The following is a 27,180-nucleotide window of genomic DNA, read 5'->3' on the forward strand; positions in this document are numbered from 1 at the left end:
AACTCCTGGGCTCAGGTGGGCCTTCCACCTGGGCCTCCCAAAGTGTTGGGATTACAGGCATGACCCACCATGCCTGGCTACTGTATATATATATATAGTATGTATATATGTGTGTGTATATATTATGTGCATGTGTGTGTGTATATATATATTTATTCATTCCCAAGACAGAGTCTCACTCTGTCGCCCAGGCTGGAGTGCAGTAGTGGTGTGATCTCGGCTCACTGCAATCTTCACCTCCTGGGTTCAAGCAGTTCTCCCACCTCAGCCTCCCGAATAGCTGGGACTGTAGGTGCATACCACCACACCTGGCTAATTTATGTATTTTTAGAAGAGATGGGGTTCACCCTGTTGGCCAGGCTGGTCTTGAACTCCTGAGCTCAAGTGACCCACCCATCTCAGCCTCCCAAAGTGCTAGGATTACAGGCGTGAGCCACTGCACCCAGCCTATTTCCTTTGGTTCTTTTTTTTTTTTTTTATACTTTAAGTTCTAGGGTACATGTGCACAATGTGCAGGTTTGTTGCATATGTATACATGTGCCATGTTGGTGTGTTGCACCCATTAACTCGTCATTTACATTAGGTATATCTCCTAATGCTATCCTCCCCCCAGCCCCCACCCCATGACAGGATGGAATAGTTACTGGCACATACTGGATGCCCAATAAATATTTCTTGAAAGAGTTAATACCTCTTTGGTCACATGATTATTTTTTCTTCTTCCCATGTTTCCCTGTGGAGCATGTCTTAACTGATTTTATTCACATTGACCATTTCTGGTGTACTATGTGTTTAGAATAAATAAATGTCTTAATAGCACTGTAGTAGTTTTGAAAGAGACACTTATCATGTCAGCTACTTATGAAATTTTGTCCCCCCCTCTTAGTTTTTGGATAGGACCATTCCCACTGATAAGCATCTTGACCTCCTGATCAATAAGTATGGATTGTCTGCTCACCCAGTTGCTCCTCAGATGTTTGGGTATGCTGGAAAAGAACATATGGAAAAATATGGTATGTTACAGTTAAAAAACTTTGAGGCATCCTACTAGTTATATACATGAGATGAGAAATGACAGTTATTTATTAAGGAACTGTGGAGGATGCCAGGATGTAAATCGAAGTAATAGTTCTTGTAGAACTTAGTCATAGAGAAAGTATTTATATATAGACTATGGTATGGGAAGTACCTAGAGTACTCTATAGCAGGAAGTTGAAATAGGAAAAATAACACAAATCTTGTCTCCTTTAATCATGGACTATAAATTATTTTTTTCCAAGCTGAGGGTTTCACTCTGTTATGCAGGTTGGAGTGCAGTGGTGCGATCTCGGCTCACTGCAACTTCCACCTCCCAGGCTCAAGCGATCCTTCCACCCCAGCCTCTTGAGTAGCTGGGACTACAGATGTGCACCACCATGTTTGGCTAATTTTTTGTATTTTTGGTAGAGGTGGCTTTTTGCCATGTTGCCCAGGCTGGTCTCAAACTCCTGAGCTCAGGTGATCCACCTGTCTTGGCCTCCCAAAGTGTTGGGATTACAGGCGTGAGCCACCATGACTGGCCATGGACTATAAATTGAGGATCTTAAAATGTCAACCAAGAAGAGGTGAAAGATCAAGCTATTCATACTCTACATTCAATATATCAGTAAGCCTTTTCTCTGTATTCTCAGTAATATCCATTTCTCACCATTTCTGCTACTTTTGCTGTAGTGGCATAATTTCGCACCTGAAATTTAGGAGTGTTCTAACTGGTTTCTTTAATTCTGCTTATGCACCTCCAGAGTCAATTCTCTACTTTATAGCCAGAGCCATGCTTTTAAAATATGTCAGATCATTTCACTCCTGTGCTTAAAATTCTCCATTGTTTCTCATGACATTCAGATTGAAACCCAAATGTCTTCTTATGGCCTATGAGCTTCTACATGATGATGCCCTCCTCCCTCATTAGCTCTCTGACCTTATCTCCCACCATTTTTTTCTTTCACTAGTCTGCTCCAACCACACTATCCTTTCTTTCTGTTCTTCCCAAGCTTTTCTTCAGGTAGGGCCTTAGCCTCTACCCTAAGATCATCAGAGCCAGCTCCCTTGCTTCCATCAGGTCTTTGCTTAAAAGCCACCTTCTGCTTTCTTTCATCACTCTCCTTCCCAGAACTTCCTATTCACTATCTCCTGCTTTATCATCTTATATGGCACCTATAATAATCTGACATATATCTGACACGTACATATATGTCAGATTATTATAGTTGCCATATGACATGAGATGTATATATATATATTCTTGTTTATTGACTCTTCCAACCAGAATATAAGTTCAACAAAAGCATGGATTTTTATTTGTCTTATTTCCTGCACATTGATTGTTAATATAGAATAGTACCTGGCTAAACCAAGGATAAAAAAAAAAAAAAGAATAGTGCCTGGCACAAGTCAGTGTTGTGTAATTAGTTCATCTTTAAAATTTAGAAAGACCCTCCATGACTATTCAAATCACAGTAGCCCCCTCCTGTTATTCTCTTTCTTAAATAGCTTCATATTGCTTCCTTCACAGCACTTAGCACTATTTATATTTGTATATTTATCATATGTGGTTTTACTTGTTTAATTTTCGTCTTCCTTATTAGTCTGTAAACTCCATGAAAGCAGGGGCCATGTCTGCTTTGTTTACCTTGATATACACAGCCAAGCACAGAGCTTGGCATGTTATTTAACCAGAAAGAAGTTTTTTTTTTCTCTTCTATAGTCTGCAGCATATTTAAATACTCAACAAACATTTATTGAATGAAGGAGTGAATTTCCATATGTATGTTATGTCATTCAGCTATCACAAGAATCTGTTATTGGAGGTGTTATTATCTCATTTTATACCAGAAGAATCTGATATTCAGACAAGTTTTTGACCAGGATCATAGGGTCAATAAGTAGCAGAGCCTGTGTTCCATTCTATTTCTGTCTCACTCAAAAGCCCTTGTGTAGCCCTTTCTCCCAGCAATAGTAGCTGCTCTTTGTTGCCTGCCTCACACATCTTAGATATTTAACATACCAAATATAACAACTATTTTAAGAGGTAAGTGTATGCCTATTTTTCATATGAGGAACCTGAAGCTTGAAGAATTTGAGTAACTTCTTCTAATAGGTGATAGGAGAGGGTTTCACACTCAAATCTGCCATGCTATAAAACCTCCATTCTTTTCATTGTTTCTCATATAGCTATATTTAATTTTAAATAATAAAAAGCTTTTACTGTATATTAACTTTTTGTTTTCTTATCATTCCTGTACATAGTTGAGGGACATTAAGTACTTTTTGTTAGCATTTATTATAGGTACAGAAACATGTTTTGCTTGGAATTTTCATTTGTGCTTGGCTTTCCTTTTTTCTTTTTTGACCTATTTTGTGAAGGGGAAGGAAAACTGAATATTGTAATAGCATTTTTGTTTAAAAATCATAAATATTTTAAATTACTTAATTAGATAATGAATGTGGCCAGATTATAATTTGAAATTAAATTTGTTTATGGTTGTCATTTTTTTTTGGTTTGTCAATTTTTTTTCCTTTCTCTTTTTTTTTGAGACAGAGTCTCGCTTTGGAGTGCAGTGGCATGATCTTGGCTCACTGCAAGCTCCGCCTGCCGAGTTCACGCCATTCTTCTGCCTCAGCCTCCCGAGTAGCTGCGACTATAGGCACCCGACCACCACACATGGCATTTTTTGTATTTTTAGTAGAGACGGGGTTTCACCATGTTAGCCGGGATGGTCTCAATCTCCTGACCTCGTGATCTGCCCAACTCAGCCTCCCAAATTGTTGGGATTACAGGCGTGAGCCACCGCGCCTGGCCCAGGTTTGTCAATTTTAAAAGATGATATGCTTCATTTTTAGAGGTATATTGTAATATACTTTAAAAATATTTTGTTTAGAAGTAATTTCAGACTGAACAAGAATGTTGCCAAAATAGTACAAGAATTCCTAATACTTTTCCTCTAGATTTTCTAAAAATTAACATTTTGCCATGCTTGTTGTTTTAATGAATTCTTTTTATCTATATTGCTATGTAATTTTAAAAAAATGTAAGGCTGGGTGCTGTGGCTCACGCCTGTAATCCCAGCACTTTGGGAGGCCAAGGTGGATGGATCATGAGGTCAGGAGTTCAAGACCAGCCTGGCCAACATGGTGAAACCCCGTCTCTACTAAAAATACAAAAAATTAGCCGAGCCTGGTGGTGTACACCTGTAGTCCCAGCTACTTGGGAGGCTGAGGCAGGAGAATCGCTTGAACCCGAGAGGTAGAGGTTGTGAGCCGAGATCGCGCCACTGCACTCTAGCCTGGGCAACAGAGTGAGACTCCATCTCAAAAAAAAAAAAAAAAAAACAAACCAAACAAACAACAACAAAATTAATTTAAAAAAGTTTGAGAGTAAGTTGCAGTTCTTTCATAGTCACTACAGTGATAAAAATTGGGAAGTTAATAATGATATGATACGATTATATAATCTACAGACCTCATTCTAAATTTCACCAGTTATCTCACTAACATCTTTTTCTGGCCCAAGAGCCCTCAGTTTTCCTTTTTCAGTGTTTTCTTGTCTCCATTTATGCATAGGTTATGTGCATGGGTTTTTTTTTTTTTTCTCCATTTGAACTTTACATTCAATTTGTTGAGCTCCATAAAAAACCTTATTGGTATTTTTACTAGGATTGTATTAATCTTGTTAAATTAATTTAGGGAAAACTGATGTATTTATGAGGCTGAATTGTCCTGTCAAAGAATAGGAATTATCTTTTTATTTATTCAGTTCTGTCTTTGTGTCTTTCAGGAGTGTTTTAGTTTTCTTCACATCTAAGTGTTTAATTTCTTGTTATACTTATTCCTAAATACCTTCTTTAATTCCTTTAATCATCCTTGTTGCTGCTGTTGCACATGGACTTTTCACTGGTGTTATATCCTCTAAACTGGTCGTTACTTGTTTATACAAAGGCTACTGATTTTTTTTTTCCCCCCAACATGGAGTCTTGCTCCACTGCCCAGGATGGAGTGCAAGGGCATGATCTTGGCTTACTGCAATCTCCATCTCCTGGATTCAAGCGATTCTTCTGCCTTAGCCTCCCAAGTAGCTGGGATTACAGGCGTGCATCACCAAGCTTGGCTGATTTTTGTAGTTTTTTTTTTTTTTTTTTTTTAGAGACATGGTTTTACCATGTTGGCCAGGCTGGTCTTGAACTCCTGACTTCAAGTGATCCACCTACCTCAGCATCCCAAAGTGCTGGGATTACAGGTGTGAGCCACATGCCCGGCTGGCTATTGAGTTTTATATATTAATCTTATGACTTGCTATCTCACTGAAGTTTTTAATTTTTGAGTTAGTTTTATTATTGATTTTACTTATAGGGGTTTCCACATATGCAGCTATATTATATCATCTACAAAAAGAGATGGTTTTACTACTCCTTTGCTCATTGTAATATTTGAACTGACTTATCTAATTGTATTTGCAAATACCATCAGTACAATGTTAAGTAGCAGTGGAAGACAGTAAGCATCCTTGTCCTGTTCCTGATCTTGGTGTTTTCTTTTAAGTAAGGTACTGAGTTAAGCACACAGATATAGCTATTATATGTTGAAAAAGTATCCGTCAGTGTCTGTTTTCTTGAGTTTTTTTTTTTCCAGGAATGGGTATTGAATTTTGTAGCTTTTCCAGTATCTATGGAGATAATTGCATTATGTTCCCCACTTAGATCTATGGCTAAACTATTTTAGTAATGGATTCCTAACAGTAAACCAAGTTTGCATATCTGGAATAAATGCCAGTTGATCATGGTGTATTGCTGTTTTTAACATGGAATTAGGTTCTGTTGCTATTATTTTATTTAGTAATTTCAAATCATTATTTGTAAGTGATATATATATATATTTTATTGTTATCAAGTTTGGGTGTTAATTTTATACTAAAGAAATAGGGGCTGGGTGTGGTGGCTTACGCCTGTAATCCCAGCACTTTGGGAGGCAGAGGCGGGCACATCACGAGGTCAGAACTTCGAGACCAGCCTGGCCAACATGGCAAAACCCCGTTTCTACTAAAGATACCAAAAAAAAAAAAAAATTAGCCGGCATGGTGACGTGCACCTGTAATCCCAGCTATTTGGGAGGCTAAGGCAGGAGAATCACTTGAACCCAGGAGGTGGAGGTTGCAGTGAGCCGAGATCATGCCATTGTACTCCAGCCTGGGTGACAGGACAAGACTCCGTCTTAAAAAGAAATAGGAGCCACGCGCGATGGCTCATGCCTGTAATCCCAGCACTTTGGGAGGCTAAGGTGGACGGATTACCTGAGGTCAGGAGTTCGAGATCAGCCTGGTCAGCATGGTGAAACCCTGTCTCTACTAAGAATACAAAAAAATTAGTCAGGTGTGGTGGCAGGCGCCTGTAATCCTAGCTACTCAGGAGGCTGAGGCAGGAGAATGGCTTGAACCTGGGAGGTGGAGGTTGCAGTGAGCCGAGATTGTGCCACTGCACTCCAGCCTGGGCAACAGACTGGGACTTCTCAATTAAAAAAAAAAAAAAAAAAAAAAGAAAGAAATAGGAAGCTATTTTAATGCTCTGAAACAATTTATGGAACATTGAAACCAACTGCTTTGTAGGTTTGGTAGAATTCCTTGTGAGACATCTGGGCCTGGTTCTTTTTTTTGGCTTGGTAGTTGCTTGGTAATCTATTTTTTTTTTTTTTTTGAGACGGAGTCTTGCTCTGTCACCCAGGCTGGAGTGCAGTGGCACAATCTCGGCTCACTGCAAGCTCCGCCTCCTGGGTTCACACCATTCTCCTGCCTCAGCCTCTCCAAGTAGCTGGGACTATAGGTGCCCGCCACCATGCCCGGCTAACTTTTTGTATTTTCAGTAGAGTCGGGGTTTCACCGTGGTCTCGATCTCCTGACCTCGTGATCCGCCCGCCTCGGCCTCCCAAAGTGCTGGGATTACAAGCGTGTGCCACCATGCCCGGCCTATTTTTTTTTTTTTTATGTTTAAACATTCTATATACAATGGGGCCAATTTTGGTAGTCTGTAGTTCTCCAGGAAATTATCCACGTCATTTAGATTTTCAAATCAATTTGTATAGAAGTCTGAAAAGTAGTATTTTAACAATGTAAATTTTTATTTCTATTTCAATGATATTCTCCTCTTGTCATTTGTTTATTTTGAGATGGAGTCTTGCTCTATTGCCCAGGCTGGAGTGCAGTGGTGCTATCTTGGCTCACTGCAACCTCCACTGTGGCTGTCGGTTGCTACGGAATTGAACAAAGGGGGACAAACACAGAAATGAAGAGAAAGACAAAAAGATCTGTTTTGAAAGAAGGGGTCGGGGGGCTCCTTGCTTCTAGTGAACAAGCGCCCTGAGCTTTTACAGCCCTTCATATTTATTGGGTAGAAAGAGCAGGAAGGCAGAGGTAACTGTTGGTCTGCTGCTTGATTTATCACAGGTACACACAATTGCTTTCTTTGTACAGCAGGCTTCTGATGTTCCTATAGATAATCACAAGGAACACTGTGCTTGGGGTGTGACTGCCCTGAGCACCCCTTCTGGCAGCAGATGCAGTTGTCAGTTTTCCAACATCCTGCTTTCATCCAGTTTCCTGTTTGCTTATATAGCCTCCAGTGGTATACTGAGTTGGTCACGACCCTCATTCTTTCGGCCTGTAACACTCTGCCTCCCAGGTTCAAGCAATTCTCCTGCCTCAGCCTCCTGAGTAGCTGAGACTACAGGTGAGTGCCACCATGCCCGGCTAATTTTTTGTATTTTTAGTAGACATGCCATTTCTCCATGTTGGTCAGGCTGGTCTCTAACTCCCGACCTCAGGTGATCGGCCCGCCTTGGCCTCCCAAAGTGCCAGATTACAGCTGTTAGCCACCACGCGGGCCTCTCTTGTCATTTATTCTTTGTGTGCATTTATGGTTTCTCCCTTTTCCCTTGATGAAATTAGCTGGTAGTTTGTCTCTTCTGTTAAATTTTTCAAAATAACAGGATTTTGATTAATTATGTCTATTCTTTCTATTCTTTACTCTCATTCATTTCTTCATCTTCCTGGTACTTTCTTTTGGTTTACTTTGTTCTTATCTTTAGTTTTTTGACTTGGAGAATTTAATATTTTATTTCTTGTTAATATAACAGCTTTATTGAGGTATAATTCATATATCATATAATTTACTCTTTTGAAGTGTACAATTCAGTGATTTTTAATATATTCACAGAGTTGCATGACCATCACCATGATTAATTTCAGAACATTTCATTAACCAAAAATGAAACCCTGTACCCATTAGCAGTCCATTACCTCCTCTTCTAGTTCCTGGCAGCCACTCATCTACTTTGTTTTTCTTTGGATTTGCCTATTCTGGAGATTTTATGTAAATGTATAGTTGGCCCTTGAACAATAGGGGGTTTAGTGGTACTGACCTGCACAGTCAGAAATTCGTGTATAACTTTTGATTCCCCCTGAATTTAACTAATAGCCTGCTCTTGACCAGAAGCCTTAGTGATAACATAAACAATTGATTTACACATATTTTGTATGTTACATATATTATACACTATACTCTTATAATAAAGTAAGCTAGACAAAAGAAAATGTTATTAAAATCATAAGGAAGAGAAAATATAGTTACTATTCATTAAGTGGAAGGTGATCATCTTAAAGATCTTCATCCTTGTTGCTCTCCTTCATTTTCTTGTTGAGTAGGCTGAGGAGGAAGGGGAAGGTTGGTCTTGCTGTCCCAGGTGGCAGAGACAGAAGAGGTAGAAGAGGAGGCAGAAGAGGCAGGCATACCTGATGTAACTGTCATTGAAAAAAGTCCCCTTATAGTGGACCCGTGCAGCTTAAACCTGTGTTGTTCAAGAGTCAAATATAATTAATATGTGGCCTTTCTGGATACGGTGGTACACACCTGTAATCCCAGCACTTTGGGAGGCTGAGGCAGGTAGATCGCTTGAGCCCAGGAGTTCAAGACTAGCCTGGGCAACATGGTGAAACCTCATCTCTCCAAAAAACACTAAAGTTAGCTGGTGTGGTGGCACATGCCTATAGTCTCAGCTACTTGGGAGGCTGAAGTGGGAGGACTGCTTGAGCCTGGAAGGAGGAGGCTGCAGTGAGCCAAAGTCGCACCTCTCCATTCCAGCCTGGTTGACAGAGTGAGACCGTTTTTTGTTTTTTGTTTTTTGTTTTTTCTAAAAAGGCCAGGCACGGTGGCTCACACCTGTAATCCCAGCACTTTGGGAGGCTGAGGTGGGGGCATCCCCTGAGGTCTGGAGTTTGAGACCAGCCTGGCCAACATGGTGACACCCCATCTCTACTAAAATACAAAAATTAGCTGGGCGTGGTTGCATGTGCCTGTAATCCCAGCAACTGGGGAGGCTGAGGCAGGAGAACTGTTTGAGCCTGGGAGGTGGAGGTTGCAGTGAGCCAAGATTGCACCTCTGCACTCCAGCCCGGGCGACAGAGCTAGACTCCATCTCAAAACAAAACAAAGCAAAAAAAACAGAAAAAAAAAGTGTCTTTTTGTGACTGGCTTCTTTAAGTTAGTATATTTTCACTGTTCATTCATGTCATAGCATATATTAGGACCTCATTCCTTTTTACTGCTTAATAATATGCCTTATGTCATTTATTCTTATTAATAAATGATTAGTGGTATATATTTTCCTGATTACTGTGTTAAATGTATCACATTGATTCTGATATGTAGTATTTTCATTATCATTATTTTCTGATAAGTTCTATAATTGCCATTTCTATTTTCATTTTTTACCCAAGAATTATTTCATGGAAATATTTTTTAAATTTTCAGGTGGACTTTTAATTTTATTAGTAATTTCTAGTTTTATTGCCTGGTGATTTGAGTGTGTTTGTAGGTTGAGGAGATTCTTAGTTCTATGGTGCCCTCTTCTGTAAGTGTAGTAGAATGGGGTCTTGCAATATTACCCAGGCTGACTCTTTTTAGGTGCAATCATGGTGCACCACCGCCACAAACCCCTGGGCTCAGGCAATACTCCTGTCTCAGCGTCCTGAGTCACTGGGACTACAGGTATGCCTTGTCCTCTTTTGCTGCTTTTCTCCTTCACCACTCAATTGCACCATACAAATGTCCTCTTACGTACAAATGTCCTCTTTTGCTGCTTTTCTCCTTCACCACTCAATTGCACCATACAAATGTCCTCTTACATACAAATGTCCTCTTACATACAAATGTCCTCTTTTGCTGCTTTTCTCCTTCACTGCTCAATTGCACCAAAAGGGACCTTGCCCTTTCATTTTGCTTTTTTTTTTTTTCCCTCTCAGAACCTATACCTTTAAGATTCCCATCTCAGATCTCCTGTGTTTTTCAGCCCGTTCCATATAGTCATGGTTTGATTTATAGGAATATTTTCACACTTGGGGAGGAGGTCTTTCTTTTCTTGGTAGTTTAGAGCAGTTGTTGGCCTGCCATTATCTCCCCTCTTCTCTGCACAGTTTCATCAGCCTGCCTTTGTACCCTTAAAGGTTTGTGTAGAAACGTGAGCAGTTGTTGGCTGGGATTTGGTCTTATATATTTTTTCTTTTCTTTTTCTTTCTTTTTTTTTTTTTAACATAGATAATTTGAAATTTGCCATTTTCTATTTTCTAGTTATGCTGAGAGTATGATTTGTGCTATTTTATTTTTTCTGGTTATTCTGTATTGGTGTTAGAGGCTATAGAGAGACACAGTGTTTTTTTTTTTGAGACAGAGTCTCACTCTGTCGCCTAGGCTGGAGTGCAGTGGTGCGATCTCGGCCCAGGGCAAGCTCCGCCTTCCGGGTTCACGCCATTTTCCCGCCTCAGCCTCCCGAGCAGCTGGGACTACAGATGCCCGCCACCACGCCTGGCTAATTTTTCTGTATTTTTAGTAGAGATGGGCTTTCACCATGTTAGCCAGGATGGTCTCGATCAACTGACCTCGTGATCCGTCCGCCTTGGCCTCCCCAAGTGCTGGGAATACAGGCGTGAGCCACCGCACCCGGCCGAGAGACACAGATTTACGTGGCCTCCATTTTTTCCTCAATTACCTGGAAATCCTGTTGCTGGTGTGTTTTTAAGTGTATATATTTTCTTAGGTTTTACATTGCTCAGAATAATTGGACAGTTTTCTAGTCTAAAATTTGAAATATAAATGTACACTATTTTAGTGGAAATGTCATTGCAGGGAACAAGGGCCTTGACCCTCTGAAGCTTCACTGAAAATCACTGACATGAGGCAGATTAACAGGAGAAAAGGCATACAAATTTATTTAACGTGTGTACACGGGAACATTCAGAATGAAGACTCAAAGAAATGGGAAATTGTCCTTTTTTTTTTTTTTTTTTTTGAGACGGAGTCTCTGCCTCAGCCTCTCCGAGTAGCTGGGACTACAGGCGCCCGCCACCACGCCCGGCTAATTTTTTTTATATTTTTAGTAGAGACGGGGTTTCACCGTGGTCTCGATCTCCTGACCTCGTGATCCGCCCGCCTCGGCCTCCCAAAGTGCTGGGATTACAAGCGTGAGCCACCGCGCCCGGCCTGGAAATTGTCCATTTTTATGCTTAGGTTCAACAAAGTATGGAACAGCCGAATAGAAATATGATTGGACAAAAAGCATATGATCTAATGCTAATAGACTGAGTGGGGAAACCCAGCCAGGCCTGTCCATCTAGGTTCTTCTTGACCTCTCTGAGCGTGCATTCCTTCCTTCTGGGCGTGGTGCAGGTCCCTTTCTGGAATGGGGATCTTATGACCCACAGTCAAACAAGATAGGTCAGATAATTTGTTTATGACCAGTTTTTACACAGAAAGGTGGAGGAAGTTAAAGTAATATTTCTAGGTTTTATGACTGGCTTTGGGGAAAAGGAGTTCTGGTTTCTATGACCTGCCTTGGGGAAGAGGGATTCTAGTTTCTATGGTTAGCCTCGGGAGAGAATGGGCCTGAGAGACAGGAGGGTAGGAGAAGGTCAGTGGAAAACTTTTGCTTCTGAGGCTATCATTTTGGGATATTGTTTCTTTATTCTTCATTCAACAGATTTCTAAATGAATTGTAGAATTTTATATGATTTAAATTGTTATTTAAAATTGCTGTTTGTGAATGTTGTGAATGTGCACTAGAAATGAATATGTAAGAAAGCTTACAGTAGCTTAAATCATTTGTAGAACCAGCCGATTTTGTGGTTTCATAATTAAATTATAGGATATTAAAATAGTTTGACATAAAGGCATAGCTTTTGAATAGCCAAATATCTTAATTGGCAATTCAGAATCAGTAGTCAATAAGCCCTTCATCAGTGCCCAGGCTTAATAAATATGTAAGTGACTGGCAGAATATTTTTCAAGGGGATGCTATCTTTTATTGATTAATCAGATCCCATGTTACGAAAAAAGGAAGAAAAGATACGAACATTATTGGACATCTCTCATGTCAGACACCATGCGAAATACTCTACTGTTTTAGCCACCCTTCTTCCTACCAATCTAGGCATGGATTGCTTGCAAATCTAATAGAGAAAATAAAGCATGTGTACTTCCTAAAACAAGGAATTTGTCACCAACTGAGGTCACCAATCCCAATTTTTAGGAGATTCCAATTGTTACAACTCCCTTTTTCATGTTGAACTCAAATCTCTCACCCTATGGTTTGCATCCATGGTCTTGTTTTTGTCTTCTGAGAATGACAGAAAAGCCTATTTTACCTTGTAGCCCTTCAAATATCTGAAGCCAGCCTGACCCTATATTTAATTTCTTCTCTTAACTACTCTCATTAGACTTGTTTCATAACCCATAACCAGTCTAATTGCTGTACTGTGATCCCATGTAAGCTATTCTGCTAGTCACATCACACTATGAAATCTCACTGAGCTTGAGGTTTCTCATAGTTGTTGCTCCTTTTTGCAGGTTGTTGTGGGAGTTCAAGAATAGAACTGAGCTTTTAATTTATGTTCTGATCCATCCTATTGATAGACCTTGTTGAAATTCAACATTATAGCAGTCCCTTCCAGCTTTAGGTTTGGTGAGAGAACCTCTAGTTTTCTTACTCACTTTGTAATAGAAATATTAACAAGACCAGAGCTGAGGTTAGAAGTTAGTGCTAGAAACTTTTCTCTAGGTCAATGCATTAATTAATGCCTGTTGTTTCACATGAGTGTAATATTGGGAAATGCTTCATACTTTAATCCTCTTCTAGATGGTCGTAATGCACATAGTGCAATAGTAAAGACTCCAAATGTCTTACAGTAAAGACAAATGTTTAGCTTTGTTTAACCATAGTCTGAACTTACTTGACAGAAGAACACTCTTTTTTTTTTTTTTTTTTTTTTGGTAACACCAGAAAGATAAAAATGAAAATAACCCCTCAAAATCCCACACTACAATATCTCCTTATCTCGTCCAAAATGTTTTGAGAAATTTTGTTAATTTTCTTGCTGCTATCCAGATACTGTTTTCTTTGATATAACAGTCAATTCAGTCACGAAAAGATAACATATAATTTGACTTGTCTTATTCTTATTGAGCCCATATTGGCCTCCTCCTGATCATTATTCTTTTTTTGAGATGGAGTCTCACGCTGTCACCTAGACTGGAGTGCAGTGGCGCAATCTCGGCTCACTGCAATCTCCGTCTCCCGGGTTCAAGTGATTCTCCTGCCTCAGCCTCCCAAGTAGCCGAGATGACAGGTGTATGCCACTATACCTAGCTAATTTTTGTGTTTTTACTATGCCTGGCTAATTTTTGTAGTTTTACTAGAGACGGAGTTTCACCATATTGGCTAGTCTGGTCTTGAACTCCTGGCCTCAAATGATCCACCCACCTTGGCTTCCCAAAATGCTGGGGTTATGGGCATGAGCCATCGCGCCTGGCCCTGATCGCTATTTTTATTGCTAGAAGATCACAAGTGTGGAATTTATCTTCTCTTTTTATTAGAATTGGGATAAGATTTGCTTAATTATATGTATGTCATTTTTGCTCTGAAGATCATCCTCCTTGATAGAGAAGAGAGAGATAAAACAGACATGGGAACTTTGTACTTTACTGTGCCATTAATATAACATTATCAGCTCTAATTGGTGGCTTTCTTTTTTCTTTGGCCTTTACAGCACCAAATGAGAATTCAAAGCATATTTTATTCTGTTTTGTCTTTTTAAAAGTAGTAAAAAAAATTTTTTTTGCATGTTTTACTTCATTACTGTACTTTTTTTTAATTTTCCTGACACGATTATTTAAATTTTCTGTTAAGGAATTTAAAAGGCATACATATTTCTTATCAGGATATAACTCTTCTAAAAACTTTTCTGTTTTATCATAAGGAAAGGGAGGAAGATGAAATATCTTATCATGCCCTGGAGGGTGTGAGTTGTGTAAAATTCTCTCAGTCTAGGGTACTGGGGTGTTTGACAGACTCCTAGAGGAATTGCAGTGTTCTCCTGCCTTAAAACCACTATGTTTCTTGTTTTTGAAACTGGGTTCTACTTATTTTAATTAGAATAGATGAGTTTGAACTGTTTTTATCTTATGTGCCTATTAGTAGATTCAGTTCATTAATTAGGCCCACATTTAATTATAAATAAAAATTTTTTGAGGGAACAGTGCTGAAGTCTTTAATACTGATGATATATATGAAAGGGAAAATATGGAAATATTTAGCAGAACACTGAGTACCATTGCAAGATTTGTTAATAAGCAGCGGAAAAACATTCACCCACTGGTAGATGTTTGCTTTCTTTACAGGAACAAAAATTGAACACTTTGCAAAAATTGGATGGAAAAATCATAAACATTCAGTTAATAACCCGTAAGTATTTCAGAGACATGAAATAATGAAAATCTGGGTTATCCTACTGTATAATATGCAATTTTATACTTGAAAAGCAAATGCCGAGATCTCAAATATGTTAACTAGAATGTTTTATTTTTTTTCTTACAAAAGGCTTATACACAAGTAAACTTTTGACAACTTTTCGGTTCCAGTTTTTGGCCACTTTATATTTAGAATATCATTTAAGCTAATGACTCATTTTTTTTTTTTTTGAGACAGAGTCTCGCTGTGTCACCCAGGCTGGAGTGCATTGGCGTGATCTTGGCTGACTGTAACCTCTACCTCCCTAGTAGCTGGGACTACAGGAGCCACCATGCCCGGCTAATTTTTTTTTTCTTTTTTTTTTTAGATGGCATCTCACTCTGTCGCCCAGGCTGGAATGCAGTGGTACAATCTCGGCTCACTGCAACCTCTGTGCCCTGGGTTCAAGTGATTCTCCTGCCTCAGCCTCCCGAGTAGCTGGGATTACAGGCACCTGCCACAGCACCTGGCTAATTTTTGTATTTTTAGTACAGACAGGGTTTCACCATCTTGGCCAGGCTGGTCTTGAACTTTGACCTCGTGATCCACCTGCCTCTGCCTCCCAAAGTGCTGGGATTACAGGTGTGAGCCACTGCACCCAGCCTGTATTTTTAGTTGAGACGAGGTTTTGCCATGTTGGCCAGGCTGGTCTTGAACTCCTGAACTCAGGTGATCTTCCTGCCTTGGCCTCCGAAAGTGCTGGGGTTACAGGTGTGAGCCACCACACCTGGCTATTTTGTACATTTATTTAAAAGCTCCATTAGCCTTAATTAATGTATAATATTATCAGCTCAAAAGTTGGCTGAATTGCAAGTCATTTGATTTTGCTTTTAAGGAACTAGTATTCTTTAATTTGCCAGGAAACATAAATATGGTATTCTGTTTTAATCCCCAACTGGTCTAACACCAGCTGGGTATATTGCAACTCAATTCCGGCATGAAGCGCCTGGGAGTTAATGCAAACTCCATGAATTAAGGACCCAGTCCTCCACAAGACTGCTCATACGTCAGACATTAGCTGCAAGTGGGATGCCCATGCCACCTGTATTTTGACCAACTGACCACAAATCCAGGGGCTCCCATGACTTCCTCAGGTTCAATAATTCACTAGAACAACTTACAGAACTCAGGAAAGCACTTAAAATTACAGTTTTATTATAAAGGATATAAATCAGAAACAGTCAAATGAAGAGGCATATAGAGTGAGGTCTGGGAGCATCCCAAGCAAAGATTTCTTGCCTTTTCCCTATGGAGTCAGGGCATGTCATCCTCCAGATACATCAAGATGTTCACCAATCAGGAAGCCCCGCTGAAAACCATGTCCAGACTTTTTGCTGGGGCTTCATTATGTCGGCATGCTAGATTAAATCACTGGCCACGTAACTGAACTCAATCTCCAGCTTTCCTCTTCTTCTCAGAGGTTGAGCTGGCTCAAAAGTCTCAACTCTGTAACCACATGGTTGGTCTTTTGGTGGTCAGTCTCCCATTTTCAAGATAACAAGGCCCACTATAAGTGACCTCATTAGCATAACAAAGACACTTCTATCATTCAGGAAATTCCAAGGGCTTTGGAAGCTCCAAGCCAGGAACCCAGGACAAAGACCAAATTTTAAAAAATAAAACATACTGTATTTTAGAGTTAGGATTTTTTAAAAGGTCAACTCAGATGACATTTATGGCTATTCATAAAAATCTGTCTTCTGATTGTGAAAAGAATATTTACATATTATTCTGTTTCTAACTCTGCAACAAAAATTACAGTTGCTATCTCACATTCTGTAACTAATATTTATTTCGTATTTAGGTATTCCCAGTTCCAAGATGAATACAGCTTAGATGAAGTGATGGCATCTAAAGAAGTTTTTGATTTTTTGACTATCTTACAATGTTGGTAAGAAAAATATATTTTAACATTTAATGAGGGAAGTAACTGCTCCCCTTCCTGCCACCCCCCTGTGGTTAAACCTTAGGCTCTGTATCTGGGTGGAGCTTTCACAGAACTCCTCCCAGTGCCCTCCCCTCTCTGGGTCACTTCACTGGAGTACCCTTACTTCTTACTCCTGCCTGGAGACAGACTGTGTCTTCTCTTGGAAAATGATGTATTTTACTTCTTCTTGCAGGACTTCTATCTACTTTGGTGATTTCAATTGTATTTATTCATTAAACTGTGGCTTGGGGGCCAGTGGAGCCCAAAGCATTTTGTTTTCCCTGCTATGTACTTCTACTACAGGAAATTCTACTCTATAATAGTAGCTATGAGTAAAAGTAAAACAAGGAAAAATTCATAGCTCTAATGATGATAGTAGTTGTTTCTTGCAAAGTGCTTGACAGTATCTGTCTCCTAGACAATTGAGTGAGTACTGCCTAGCTCCTGCCTGTGTCCTAGTTAACACCTAGCTGTGCCCTGTAGATACAGGCCGGGATGGAAAGAAATAAGTCGGGTCAGCTTTTATTTGTTGTGATATGAGGGTGTGCCCATTTAGAAAGTCTAACTGAACTCCCAGAAGGCTTCATGTGTTTGCTACCTTCCATCACTGTTTGCTGTAAGAAAAAGATCTATTTAAGATCTCGAGAGTCTTAACTAAAGCAGATGGTTTAGTATTCCCAAGCTATCTTTTCCCAGTTTCCAAAAGCATTTCAGGACTGAGTTATTTGGAGATAGCAAAGTTGGAGCTCGGGCGGTCTGTAGGAGAATCTTTATTGTACTAGGATAGGAATAACCTTTTGGACTCACTCCTCAGAAGATGCCTTATGCATCTCCAGAGGCAAATTGGTGATTCTTTGCAATAAGAACTTTTTAGGGCTGGGCGCGGTAGCTCACGCCTGTAATCCCAGCACATTGGAAGGCTGAGGCGGGCGGATCACCTGAGGTTGGGAGTTTGAGACCAACCTGACCAACATGGAGAAACTCCGTCTCTACTGAAAATACAAAATTAGCCAGGCGTGGTAGCGCATGCCTGTAATCTCAGCTACTCGGGAGGCTGAGGCAGAAGAATCACTTGAACCTGGGAGGAGGAGGTTGCAGTTGCAGTGAGCCAAGATCACACCATTACACTCCAGCCTGGGCAACAAGAGCGAAACTCCATCTCAAAAAAAAAAAAAAAAAAAAAAGAACTTTTTGGGACTCTTAGATACCAAGTAGTGATTGACAACATTTAAGTTCTTGATAGAGGTTCAGTCCTCAGGTGGGAAGCAGGTGTGATTTACAACTGTAGATATCACAAAGAAGACAATCCACTGACCAGCAGGCATATTTGGCCTTTCCTTTCACATAGAAGGAACTCCTAGTCTGAAATCCTCCGATCAGGTGCTACTGGGTGTGGAGAATTATTTTTACTTCCTCTTAGTCCCACTTCAGATGGTGCTGCAGCAGCAATTTTGGCCAGTGAAGCATTTGTACAGAAGTATGGCCTGCAATCCAAAGCTGTGGAAATTTTGGCACAGGAAATGATGACTGATTTGCCAAGCTCGTTTGAAGAAAAAAGCGTTATTAAAATGGTATGTCTGAGATTCTATTTGTTATTTTTATTTTTAAGATAGAGGCTCATGCTTCTTGTGATGGAGCCATGCATTATTATATAATAACTTTTAATTAACTAGACATGCTATTTGTCATTATTTTAAGTTGACTATGCCTACAACTCCAATCTTACAGAGTTAAGGGAAAAACGATTGTTTTGTTTTGTTGTTTCTTTTCTTTTCTTTTCTTTCTTTCGACAGGGTCTTACTCTGTCACTCAGGCTGCAGTGCAGTAGTGCGATCTCAGCTTACTATAACTTCCACATCCCAGGCTCAATCAATCCTCCCACTTCAGCCTCCCAAGTGGCTGGGACTACAGGCATATGCCACAACTGCCGGCTAATGTTTGTATTTTTTTGTAGAGACACAGTTTTGCCATGTTTCCCAGGCTGGTCTTGAATTCCTGGCTCAAGTGATCCACCTGCCTCAGCCTTCCAAAGTGCTGGGATTACAGGCGTGAATCACCACACACTGCCACAAAGATGATTTTAATGAACTTTCTTGACCCTCAGCACTTTAAAAATACTGATTAAAGATTGAGTACAAAATAGAAGAAGTAAAAAAGATGAAAATTCAGACCTAGAGTTAGTTGAATATTTGAAGACATACACACAATACACAAAATTGCATGCTAAATTATAGTTTACAAATGATTTTACAACAACACTGTGAATTGGAAGATGTTTTTGTAACTGCCCAAGATCACAGTTAGGTTGTGGCAGAGGTGGAATTTATATTTAAGTTTCCTGGTTATAGTACATTTTTCATTATACCACAGTTTTATTTCTTTTTCTTTTTCTCTTTGAGACAGGATCTTGCTTTGTTGCCCAGGCTGGAGCGTGGTGGTGCGATCATAGCTCACTGCAACCTCTGCCTCCTAGGCTCAAGCAATCCTCCCACTTCAGCCTCTCGAGTAAATGGGACTACAGGCATGTGCCACCACACCTGGCTAAATTTTTGTATATATTTTTTTTGTGTGTGTAAAGACAGGGTTTCGCCATGTTACCCAGGCTGGTCTTGAACTCCTGGACTCAAGCAATTCACCTGCCTTGGCCTCCCAAAGTGCCAAAGTGCTGGGATTACAGGCATGAGCCACCACGCCTGGCCTCACGGTTTTATTCCTTGAAGAAAAGTTATTTTATTATTTGAGGCCAAAGACATGTTAAGAGCATGGACTTTGGAAAAATGGTTTGAATCCTAGATGATTTTCTAAAAGAAGATCGTGTCATTTTATATAGAAATTCTCCCATATTTTTCAGTGTATCTGACTCATAATGATCTGGTAATAAATGTCTTCAACTTGTTTATCACAACTATATATTGTAGTTTGACAGAAGTTTTGTAACTTAGCACAAGATATGCTCTGACGAATTCTGGGTCCTTTTTATATATTTTATTTAAAAATTCTGTAATTTTTTTAGTACAAAATTGAATATGTACATCCTTCTCCTAGATGTTATTTTATTTAGACTTTCTGTGTAATATAGAATCAATTGACCGACCCTCCTTCCCTCCCTCCCTTCCTTCCTTTCTTTCCCTTTCCCTTTCCTCTCTTTCTTTCTTTTCTTCTTCTCTTCTTTTTTTTTTTTTTTTTTTTTTGAGACAGGATCTTGCTCTTTCATCCAGGCTGGAATTCAGTGGGGTGATCCTGGTTCACTGCAGCCTTGACCTCCTGGGCTCAAACGCTCCTCCCAGCTTAGCCTCCCGAGTATCTGGGACCACAGGGACATACTATCACGCCAGGCTAATTTTTAAATTATTTGTAGAGACAGGATCTTCCATTGTTGCCCAGGCTTGTCTCAAACTCCTGAGCTCAAGCGATCCTCCTGCCTCAGCTTCCCAAAGTGCTTGGATTAGAGGCATGAGCCAATGCACCTGGCCAAGATTTTAATATATGTGGTCAATTATCAGTTGTTAAGGTTATGCATCTATTAATCTCTTAAAATACTTGTTTAAAGGCCCAGTTTTGGTGCTCTTTATTTATATACGGTTTTGGTTTTAGGTTGGCTTTGATATGAGTAAAGAAGCTGCAAGAAAATGCTATGAGAAATCTGGCCTGACACCAAATGATATTGACGTAATAGAACTTCACGATTGCTTTTCTACCAACGAACTTCTTACTTATGAAGCATTGGGACTCTGTCCAGAAGGTAACGTCTTTGAATAGGGCAGATTAATTCAGTAAATTTCACTGAAAAAACTTCACTTTGACCATTAGATAAAAGAATTCACCATTCACTTTTCCCTTAACATTGGCTCTGCCACACTGTGGGAAGTGAATGTAAGCTGTTTTGGTGGTGGACTTTTTAGAACTTGTGGTATTAGGCAGTACCAACACTAAGATGATGGAGTGTCCAAATAATTTGTATTATGATTATATTATTTGTCTGGAAGGCTCTTTTATCTGGCCAAAATAGCGACTCCATCTTTCTTATGCTTATTCTTTGCATAAGATTTTATTCATTTGCCTTCAACCTATTTATGTTAATTTATTTAAAGTGTATCTCTTATAGGCAGCATGTAAGCAATAATTTTTTTTTGTTTTTTTGTTTTTCTGAGATGGAGTCTCTCTCTGTAGCCCAGGCTGGAGTGCAGTGGTGCAATCTCTGCTCACTGCAACCTCCACCTCCTGGGTTCAAGTGATTCTCCTGCCTCAGCCTCCTGTGTAGCTGGGATTACAGGCACTCGCCAACACGCCCGGCTAATTTTTGTATTTTTAGTAGAGACAGGGTTTCACCATGTTGGCCAGGCTGGTCTCAAACTCCTGACCTCAGGTGATCCACCCGCCTAGGCCTCCCAAAGTGCTGGGGTTACAGGCATGAGCCACCTGGCCCACTGGTAATTTTTTTATGTTGATTACATGTTGAATGAAAATATTTTTTATATGTATATAAAATGTATATATTAAATAAAATATATACTAGAAAATTTTAAAGTATTGTGTGGGCATTATATTTCTGTTGGACAATATTTATTTAAATCATTAATGTAATTATTGATATAGTAGGATTTAGGCTGGTCATTTAATTATCTGTTTTCTATTTGTCTTCTGTAATTTTTGTTCCTCTGTGCCCCTCCTCTTGACTTTTGCATTATTTAAATATTTTTAGTATGCCATTTCAACTTATCGATTGTTTTTTTCACCATATCTCTTTGTTTCTTCTTCTTTGTTTATCCCAGTGGTTGCTATAGAGCATGGTTTATCAACCTTGGCACTACTGACATTTGAGCTCTATCATTCTTGTGATACAGCTTGTGCATGGTAGGATATTCAGCAATATCCCTACCTCTTATCTACTAAATGCCAGTAGCACCACCCCCCACAGTTGTAACAACCATAAACTCTCTCCAAATATTGTCAAATGTCTTCTGGGGGGTAAAATCTCTCACAGTTGGCCGGGTGCGGTGGCTCACGCCTGTAATCCCAGCACTTTGGGAGGCCAAGGCGGGTGGATAACGAGGTCAGGAGATCGAGACCATCCTGGCTAACACGGTGAAACCCCCTCTCTACTAAAAATACAAAAAATTAGCCAGGCATGGTGTTGGGCGTCTGTATTCCCAGCTACTCGGGACGCTGAGGCAGGAGAATGGCGTGAACCCAGGAGGCGGAGCTTGCAGGGAGCCGATATCACGCCACTGCACTCCAGCCTGGGCGACAGAGCGAGACTCTGTCTCAAAAAAAAAAAAAACAAAAAACAAAAAACTAAAAAAACTCTCCCAGTTGAGAACAACTGCGATAAGAATTATAGTATGCCTCCCTAAGCATCTCCTTTGAGTTAATATTGTACCACTTCACATAAAATGTAGAAGCCTTGCAACCGTATAGGTCCATTCACTGACTCCCCTTTGCCCTACACTGTCCCTTATGTTATAATTGTCATATGTGTTATATCTATTTACATAGAAAACCCCAATATATAATATTATAAGTTTTGCTTTTAACAGTCATACACTTAGATGTCTGTTATATGTCATGGGTAGAAATGTCACACATAATTTTAAAGACACTAAGAGGGAAAAAGTATTTTATACTTATCCAGATATTGAGCAGTTTTTGTTGCTCTTTCTTCATTCTTGAACACCCAAGTTTTTCTCTGTAATCATTTTCTTTAGCCTAAGGAACTTTTTTGTAGCATTTTTTATAAAGCAGATCTCTTGGAGATTAATTCTTAGTTTTCCTTCAACTGAAAATGTCTTTTCTTAACCTTAATTCCTAAAGGAACTCTGGGCTGATTATAGAATTCTAGGTTGACAGGTCTTTTAGCACTTAAAACATGTTGTTTCAGTCTTCTGACCTCCATAGTTTCTAATGAGGAGTTGTGGTCGTTCAAATTGTTGTTTCTCTGTATGTGATGGGCCATTTTTCTCTAGCTGTTCTCAAGATTTTTAGCAGTTTGATTGTGCCATGTCTAGGCATGGTTTTCTTTTAATTTATTCTCTCTTGGGTTTTCTGAGTTTCTTAAGTCTGAAAATGCATATCTTTTACCAAATTTGGCAAGTGTTCAGCCATTATTTCTTTTTTTTTTTCTTTTTTTTTTTGAGACAGAGTCTCGCTGTCGCCTAGGCTGGAGTGCAGTGGCGCGATCTCGGCTCACTGCAGGCTCTGCCCCCCAGAGTTCATGCCATTCTCCTGCCTCAGCCTCCTGAGTAGCTGGGACTACAGGTGCCTGCCACCTCGCCCAGCTAATTTTTTGTATTTTTAGTAGAGACAGGGTTTCACCATGTTAGCCAGGATGGTCTCGATCTCCTGACCTCGTGATCTGCCCGCCTCAGCTTCCCAAAGTGCTGGGATTATAGGCGTGAGCCACCGCACCCGGCATTATTTCTTTAAATGTATGTTCTGTCCCAATTTTTTTCTCCTCTTCTTTTGGACTTCCAATGATGCATATATTAGACCTTTGGATATTGTCCCATAGGTCCCTGAAACTGTTCACTTTGAATCCCTTTTCTCTCTGTTCTCCACATTTGATAATTTATGTTGATATATCTTTAAATTCACTAACTCTTCCTTCATCTTTTTTTTTTTTAATTTTTATTTATTTTTTTTTATTAATTTTTTTTGCATACAAAAACAATAAACATTTTCTAAAAATACATACAAACAAAAAGATGCGTATCAAACATATTAGGAAGGTTGCACATGGGAAGTCGGGGAATAGAAATGGGGGTGGGAGTTAAAATAAATGAGAGAGGGACTTTATATGGATCAGTGATAATAACTCAATCCTCTATTTGACAAAGAAGAGGGAGAAGGAAGAGGAAGAAAAAGAAAGTGGGATAAAGGATCAGAAAGGGAGGAAAATAGAAAAAATTAGAGTATGACTCCAGGGTAGACCTGTTTTGTTGTCACTGAGTTGGTTGGTTGGTTTGTCTGTTGTATTCTTCATGTTTCGCCAAGTTGGCCAGACTGGTCTCGAACTCCTAGCCCGAAGTGATCAACCCGCCTCGCCCCCCAGAGTGCCGGGACCACAGGCGTGAGCCACCACGTCCAGCCCCCACATTGCTTCTGGCCTCCGTGGTAGACCTCCCAGACGGAGCGGCCAGGCAGAGGAGCTCCTCACTTCTACCCAGACACGGGGCGGCCGGGCAGAGGAGCTCCTCACTTCCCAGACGGGGCGGCCAGGCAGAGACGCTCCTCACTTCTTCCCAGACGATAGGTGGCCGGGCAGAGGCGCTCCTCACTTCCCAGACGATGGGTGGCCGGGCACAGGCGCTCCTCACTTCCCAGACGATGGGTGGCCGGGCAGAGGCGCTCCTCACTTCCCAGACGATGGGTGGCCGGGAACAGGCGCTCCTCACCTCCCAGACGATGGGTGGCCGGGCAGAGGCGCTCCTCACTTCCCAGATGGGGCAGCCGGGCAGAGGCGCTCCTCACTTTCCAGACGATGGGTGGCCGGGCAGAGGCGCTCCTCACCTCCCAGACGATGGGTGGCCGGGCAGAGGCGCTCCTCACTTCTTCCCGGATGGGGCGGCCGGGCAGAGGCGCTCCTCACTTCTTCCCGGATGGGGCGCCCGGGCAGAGGCGCTCCTCATTTCTTCCCAGACGGGGCAGCCGGGCAGAGGCGCTCCTCACTTCCCAGATGGGGCGGCCGGGCAGAGGCGCTCCTCACTTCTTCCCGGACGGGGCGGCCGGGCAGAGGCGCTCCTCACTTCCTCCCGGACGGGGCGGCCGGGCAGAGGCGCTCCTCACCTCCCAGACGATGGCAGGCCGGGCAGAGGCGCTCCTCACCTCCCAGACGATGGGTGGCCGGGCAGAGGCGTTCCTCACTTCCCAGACGGGGTGGCCGGGCAGAGGCGCTCCTCACTTCCCAGATGGGGTGGCCGGGCAGAGGCGCTCCTCACTTCCCAGATGATGGGTGGCCGGGCAGAGGCGCTCCTCACTTCCCAGACGATGGGTGGCCGGGCAGAGGCGCTCCTCACTTCCCAGACGGGGCGGCCGGGCAGAGGCGCTCCTCACTTCCCAGACGGTGGGTGGCCGGGCAGAGGCGCTCCTCACTTCCCAGACGGTGGGTGGCCGGGCAGAGGCGCTCCTCACTTCCCAGACGGTGGGTGGCCGGGCAGAGGCGCTCCTCACTTCCCAGACGGTGGGTGGCCGGGCAGAGGCGCTCCTCACTTCCCAGACGGTGGGTGGCCGGGCAGAGGCGCTCCTCACTTCCCAGACGGTGGGTGGCCGGGCAGAGGCGCTCCTCACTTCCCAGACGGTGGGTGGCCGGGCAGAGGCGCTCCTCACTTCCCAGACGGTGGGTGACCGGGCAGAGGCGCTCCTCACTTCCCAGACGGGGCGGCCGGGCAGAGGCGCTCCTCACTTCCCAGATGGGGTGGCCGGGCAGAGGCGCTCCTCACTTCCCAGATGATGGGTGGCCGGGCAGAGGTGCTCCTCACTTCCCAGATGATGGGTGGCCGGGCAGAGGCGCTCCTCACTTCCCAGATGGGGCAGCCGGGCAGAGGCGCTCCTCATTTCCCAGACGGTGGGTGGCCGGGCGGAGGCGCTCCTCACTTCCCAGACGGTGGTGGGTGGCCGGGCAGAGGCGCTCCTCACTTCCCAGACGGTGGTGGGTGGCCGGGCAGAGGCGCTCCTCACTTCCCAGACGGTGGGTGGCCGGGCAGAGGCGCTCCTCACTTCCCAGACGGGGCGGCTGGGCAGAGGCGCTCCCCACCTCCTAGATGGGGCGGCGGCCGGGCAGGGGCTGCAATCCCAGCACCCTGGTAGGCCAAGGCAGGCGGCTGGGGGGCAGAGGCTGCCGCGAGGGCAGATCACGCCACCGCACTCCAGCCCGGGCAACAGCGAGCACCGGGTGAGCGAGACTCCGTCTGTAGTCCCAGTACCTCGGGAGGCTGAGGCGGGCAGAGCACTCGGCGTCAGGAGCTGGCGACCAGCGTGGCCAAGATGGCGAACGCGTGCATGTATCGAAAGGAGAAAAGGCAGGCAGCGGTCGCGCGCGCCGGCAGTCCCAGCGGGCTGCAGCAAGCCGAGTAGATTGTAGCCTGGGCCAGAGCGGGAAAGGAAAGAAAGGAAGAAAGAAAGAAAGGAAGGAAGGAAGGAAGGAAGGAAGGAAGCCCTTCATCTTCTTTCTACTCATGAACCATTCTAATGAGTTTTCTATTTCAAATATTGTATTTTCAGTTCTAAAATTTCCATTTGGTTCATTTCATAGTTTCTGTTTCTCTGCTGAGAGCTTACATCTTTTTGTTCATTTCTAGTGGGCTTTCTTTACCTTGTAGTTCTAACAGCTGTTTTAAAGTCTTTAATAATTCCATAATCTGGGCTTTCTTGGGTTTTGCATCTGTTGATTGTCTTTTACCTTGAGAGTATTGGTTATATTTTCTGATTCTTTGTATAGCAAATAATTTTGGATTGTATCCTGGATAGGGTGAATGTCCTATTATATAGATCCTTTGGAGAATGTTGATGTTTTTGTTTTAGCAAGCATTTAAGCCAGTATGTTCTGACAATAAGTTCTGTCTTGACTTCTGAGAGTGGTGGTTAAAGTCTTTGCTCAGCTCTCTAAACGTATGCGTATGTCAGAGTGAGCCTGAGACTTGTACAGGTCTATACAGAGAATTAGGAGATCCTCTTCTCTGGCTCTCTCCACTGTGGACTTCTTCCCTTACTCTCCAGCCTGCAGAGATTTCTTTTCCTAATTCCTTTGGTTAGGAAGATGGGGTTTCTATTAGAGTTTTAGCTACCTTTGCTGCTTCTGCTGCCATGCTGTTCCAGGGCTGTGCTCAACCTTGGGGCAAAGCTGTTGAGAGAGAGCCTAAAAAGAAAAAAAGACAACCAGGACCTCACCCTTATGCAGTGGCTTCTCCAAGTTTTGACTTGCTCTATAATTCCCCTGCTTTTATTTACTTTTCAGAGTCCTCAGGTAGTTTTTTTTATTTTTATTTTTATATCCAGTGTTTTCAGCTGTAATCAATGCAAGAGATAAACTGTAGTGAACATATTCTGCCTAATATGGAACTTAATCTGAAAGTTAAATATTTTATATAGATAGAGATATAAAATGATTACTTTCTTTTTTTTTTTTTTCTTTGAGATGGAGTTTCTCTCTTGTTGCCCAGGCTGGAGTGCAATGGCACTATCTCGGCTCACCACAACCTCCACCACCTGGGTTCAAGCGATTCTCCTGCCTCAGCCTCCTGAGTAGCTGGGATTGCAGGCATGTGCCACCATGCCCAGCTAATTTTGTATTTTTAGTAGAGACGGGGTTTCACCATGTTGGCCAGGCTGGTCTCGAACTCCTGACCTCAGGTGATCTGCCCACCTTGGCCTCCCAAAGTGCTGGGATTATAGGTGTGAGCCAC

The 27,180-nt window shown here is 42.0% G+C and overlaps 1 protein-coding gene across 7 annotated transcripts in view; it reads left to right on the forward strand.

Annotated features, from left to right (window-relative positions):
- SCP2 (sterol carrier protein 2) overlaps window positions 1-27,180 on the forward strand; it is a 132,134-nt gene that overhangs the window by 39,115 nt on the left and 65,839 nt on the right. For 6 of the 7 annotated variants that reach the window (XM_055235250.2, XM_063613848.1, XM_055235246.2 and 3 more), the window contains 5 exons: window positions 887-1,013; window positions 14,748-14,811; window positions 16,661-16,747; window positions 18,204-18,354; window positions 20,378-20,525. In XM_055235250.2, coding sequence (XP_055091225.1) covers window positions 887-1,013; window positions 14,748-14,811; window positions 16,661-16,747; window positions 18,204-18,354; window positions 20,378-20,525 — 577 coding nt within the window. The remainder of the gene's footprint in view (window positions 1-886; window positions 1,014-14,747; window positions 14,812-16,660; window positions 16,748-18,203; window positions 18,355-20,377; window positions 20,526-27,180) is intronic. The other variant, XM_055235247.2, reaches the window with a different exon arrangement.

This window comes from Symphalangus syndactylus, chromosome 19 (genome assembly GCF_028878055.3).
Source record: "Symphalangus syndactylus isolate Jambi chromosome 19, NHGRI_mSymSyn1-v2.1_pri, whole genome shotgun sequence".
Lineage (NCBI taxonomy): Eukaryota > Metazoa > Chordata > Mammalia > Primates > Hylobatidae > Symphalangus > Symphalangus syndactylus.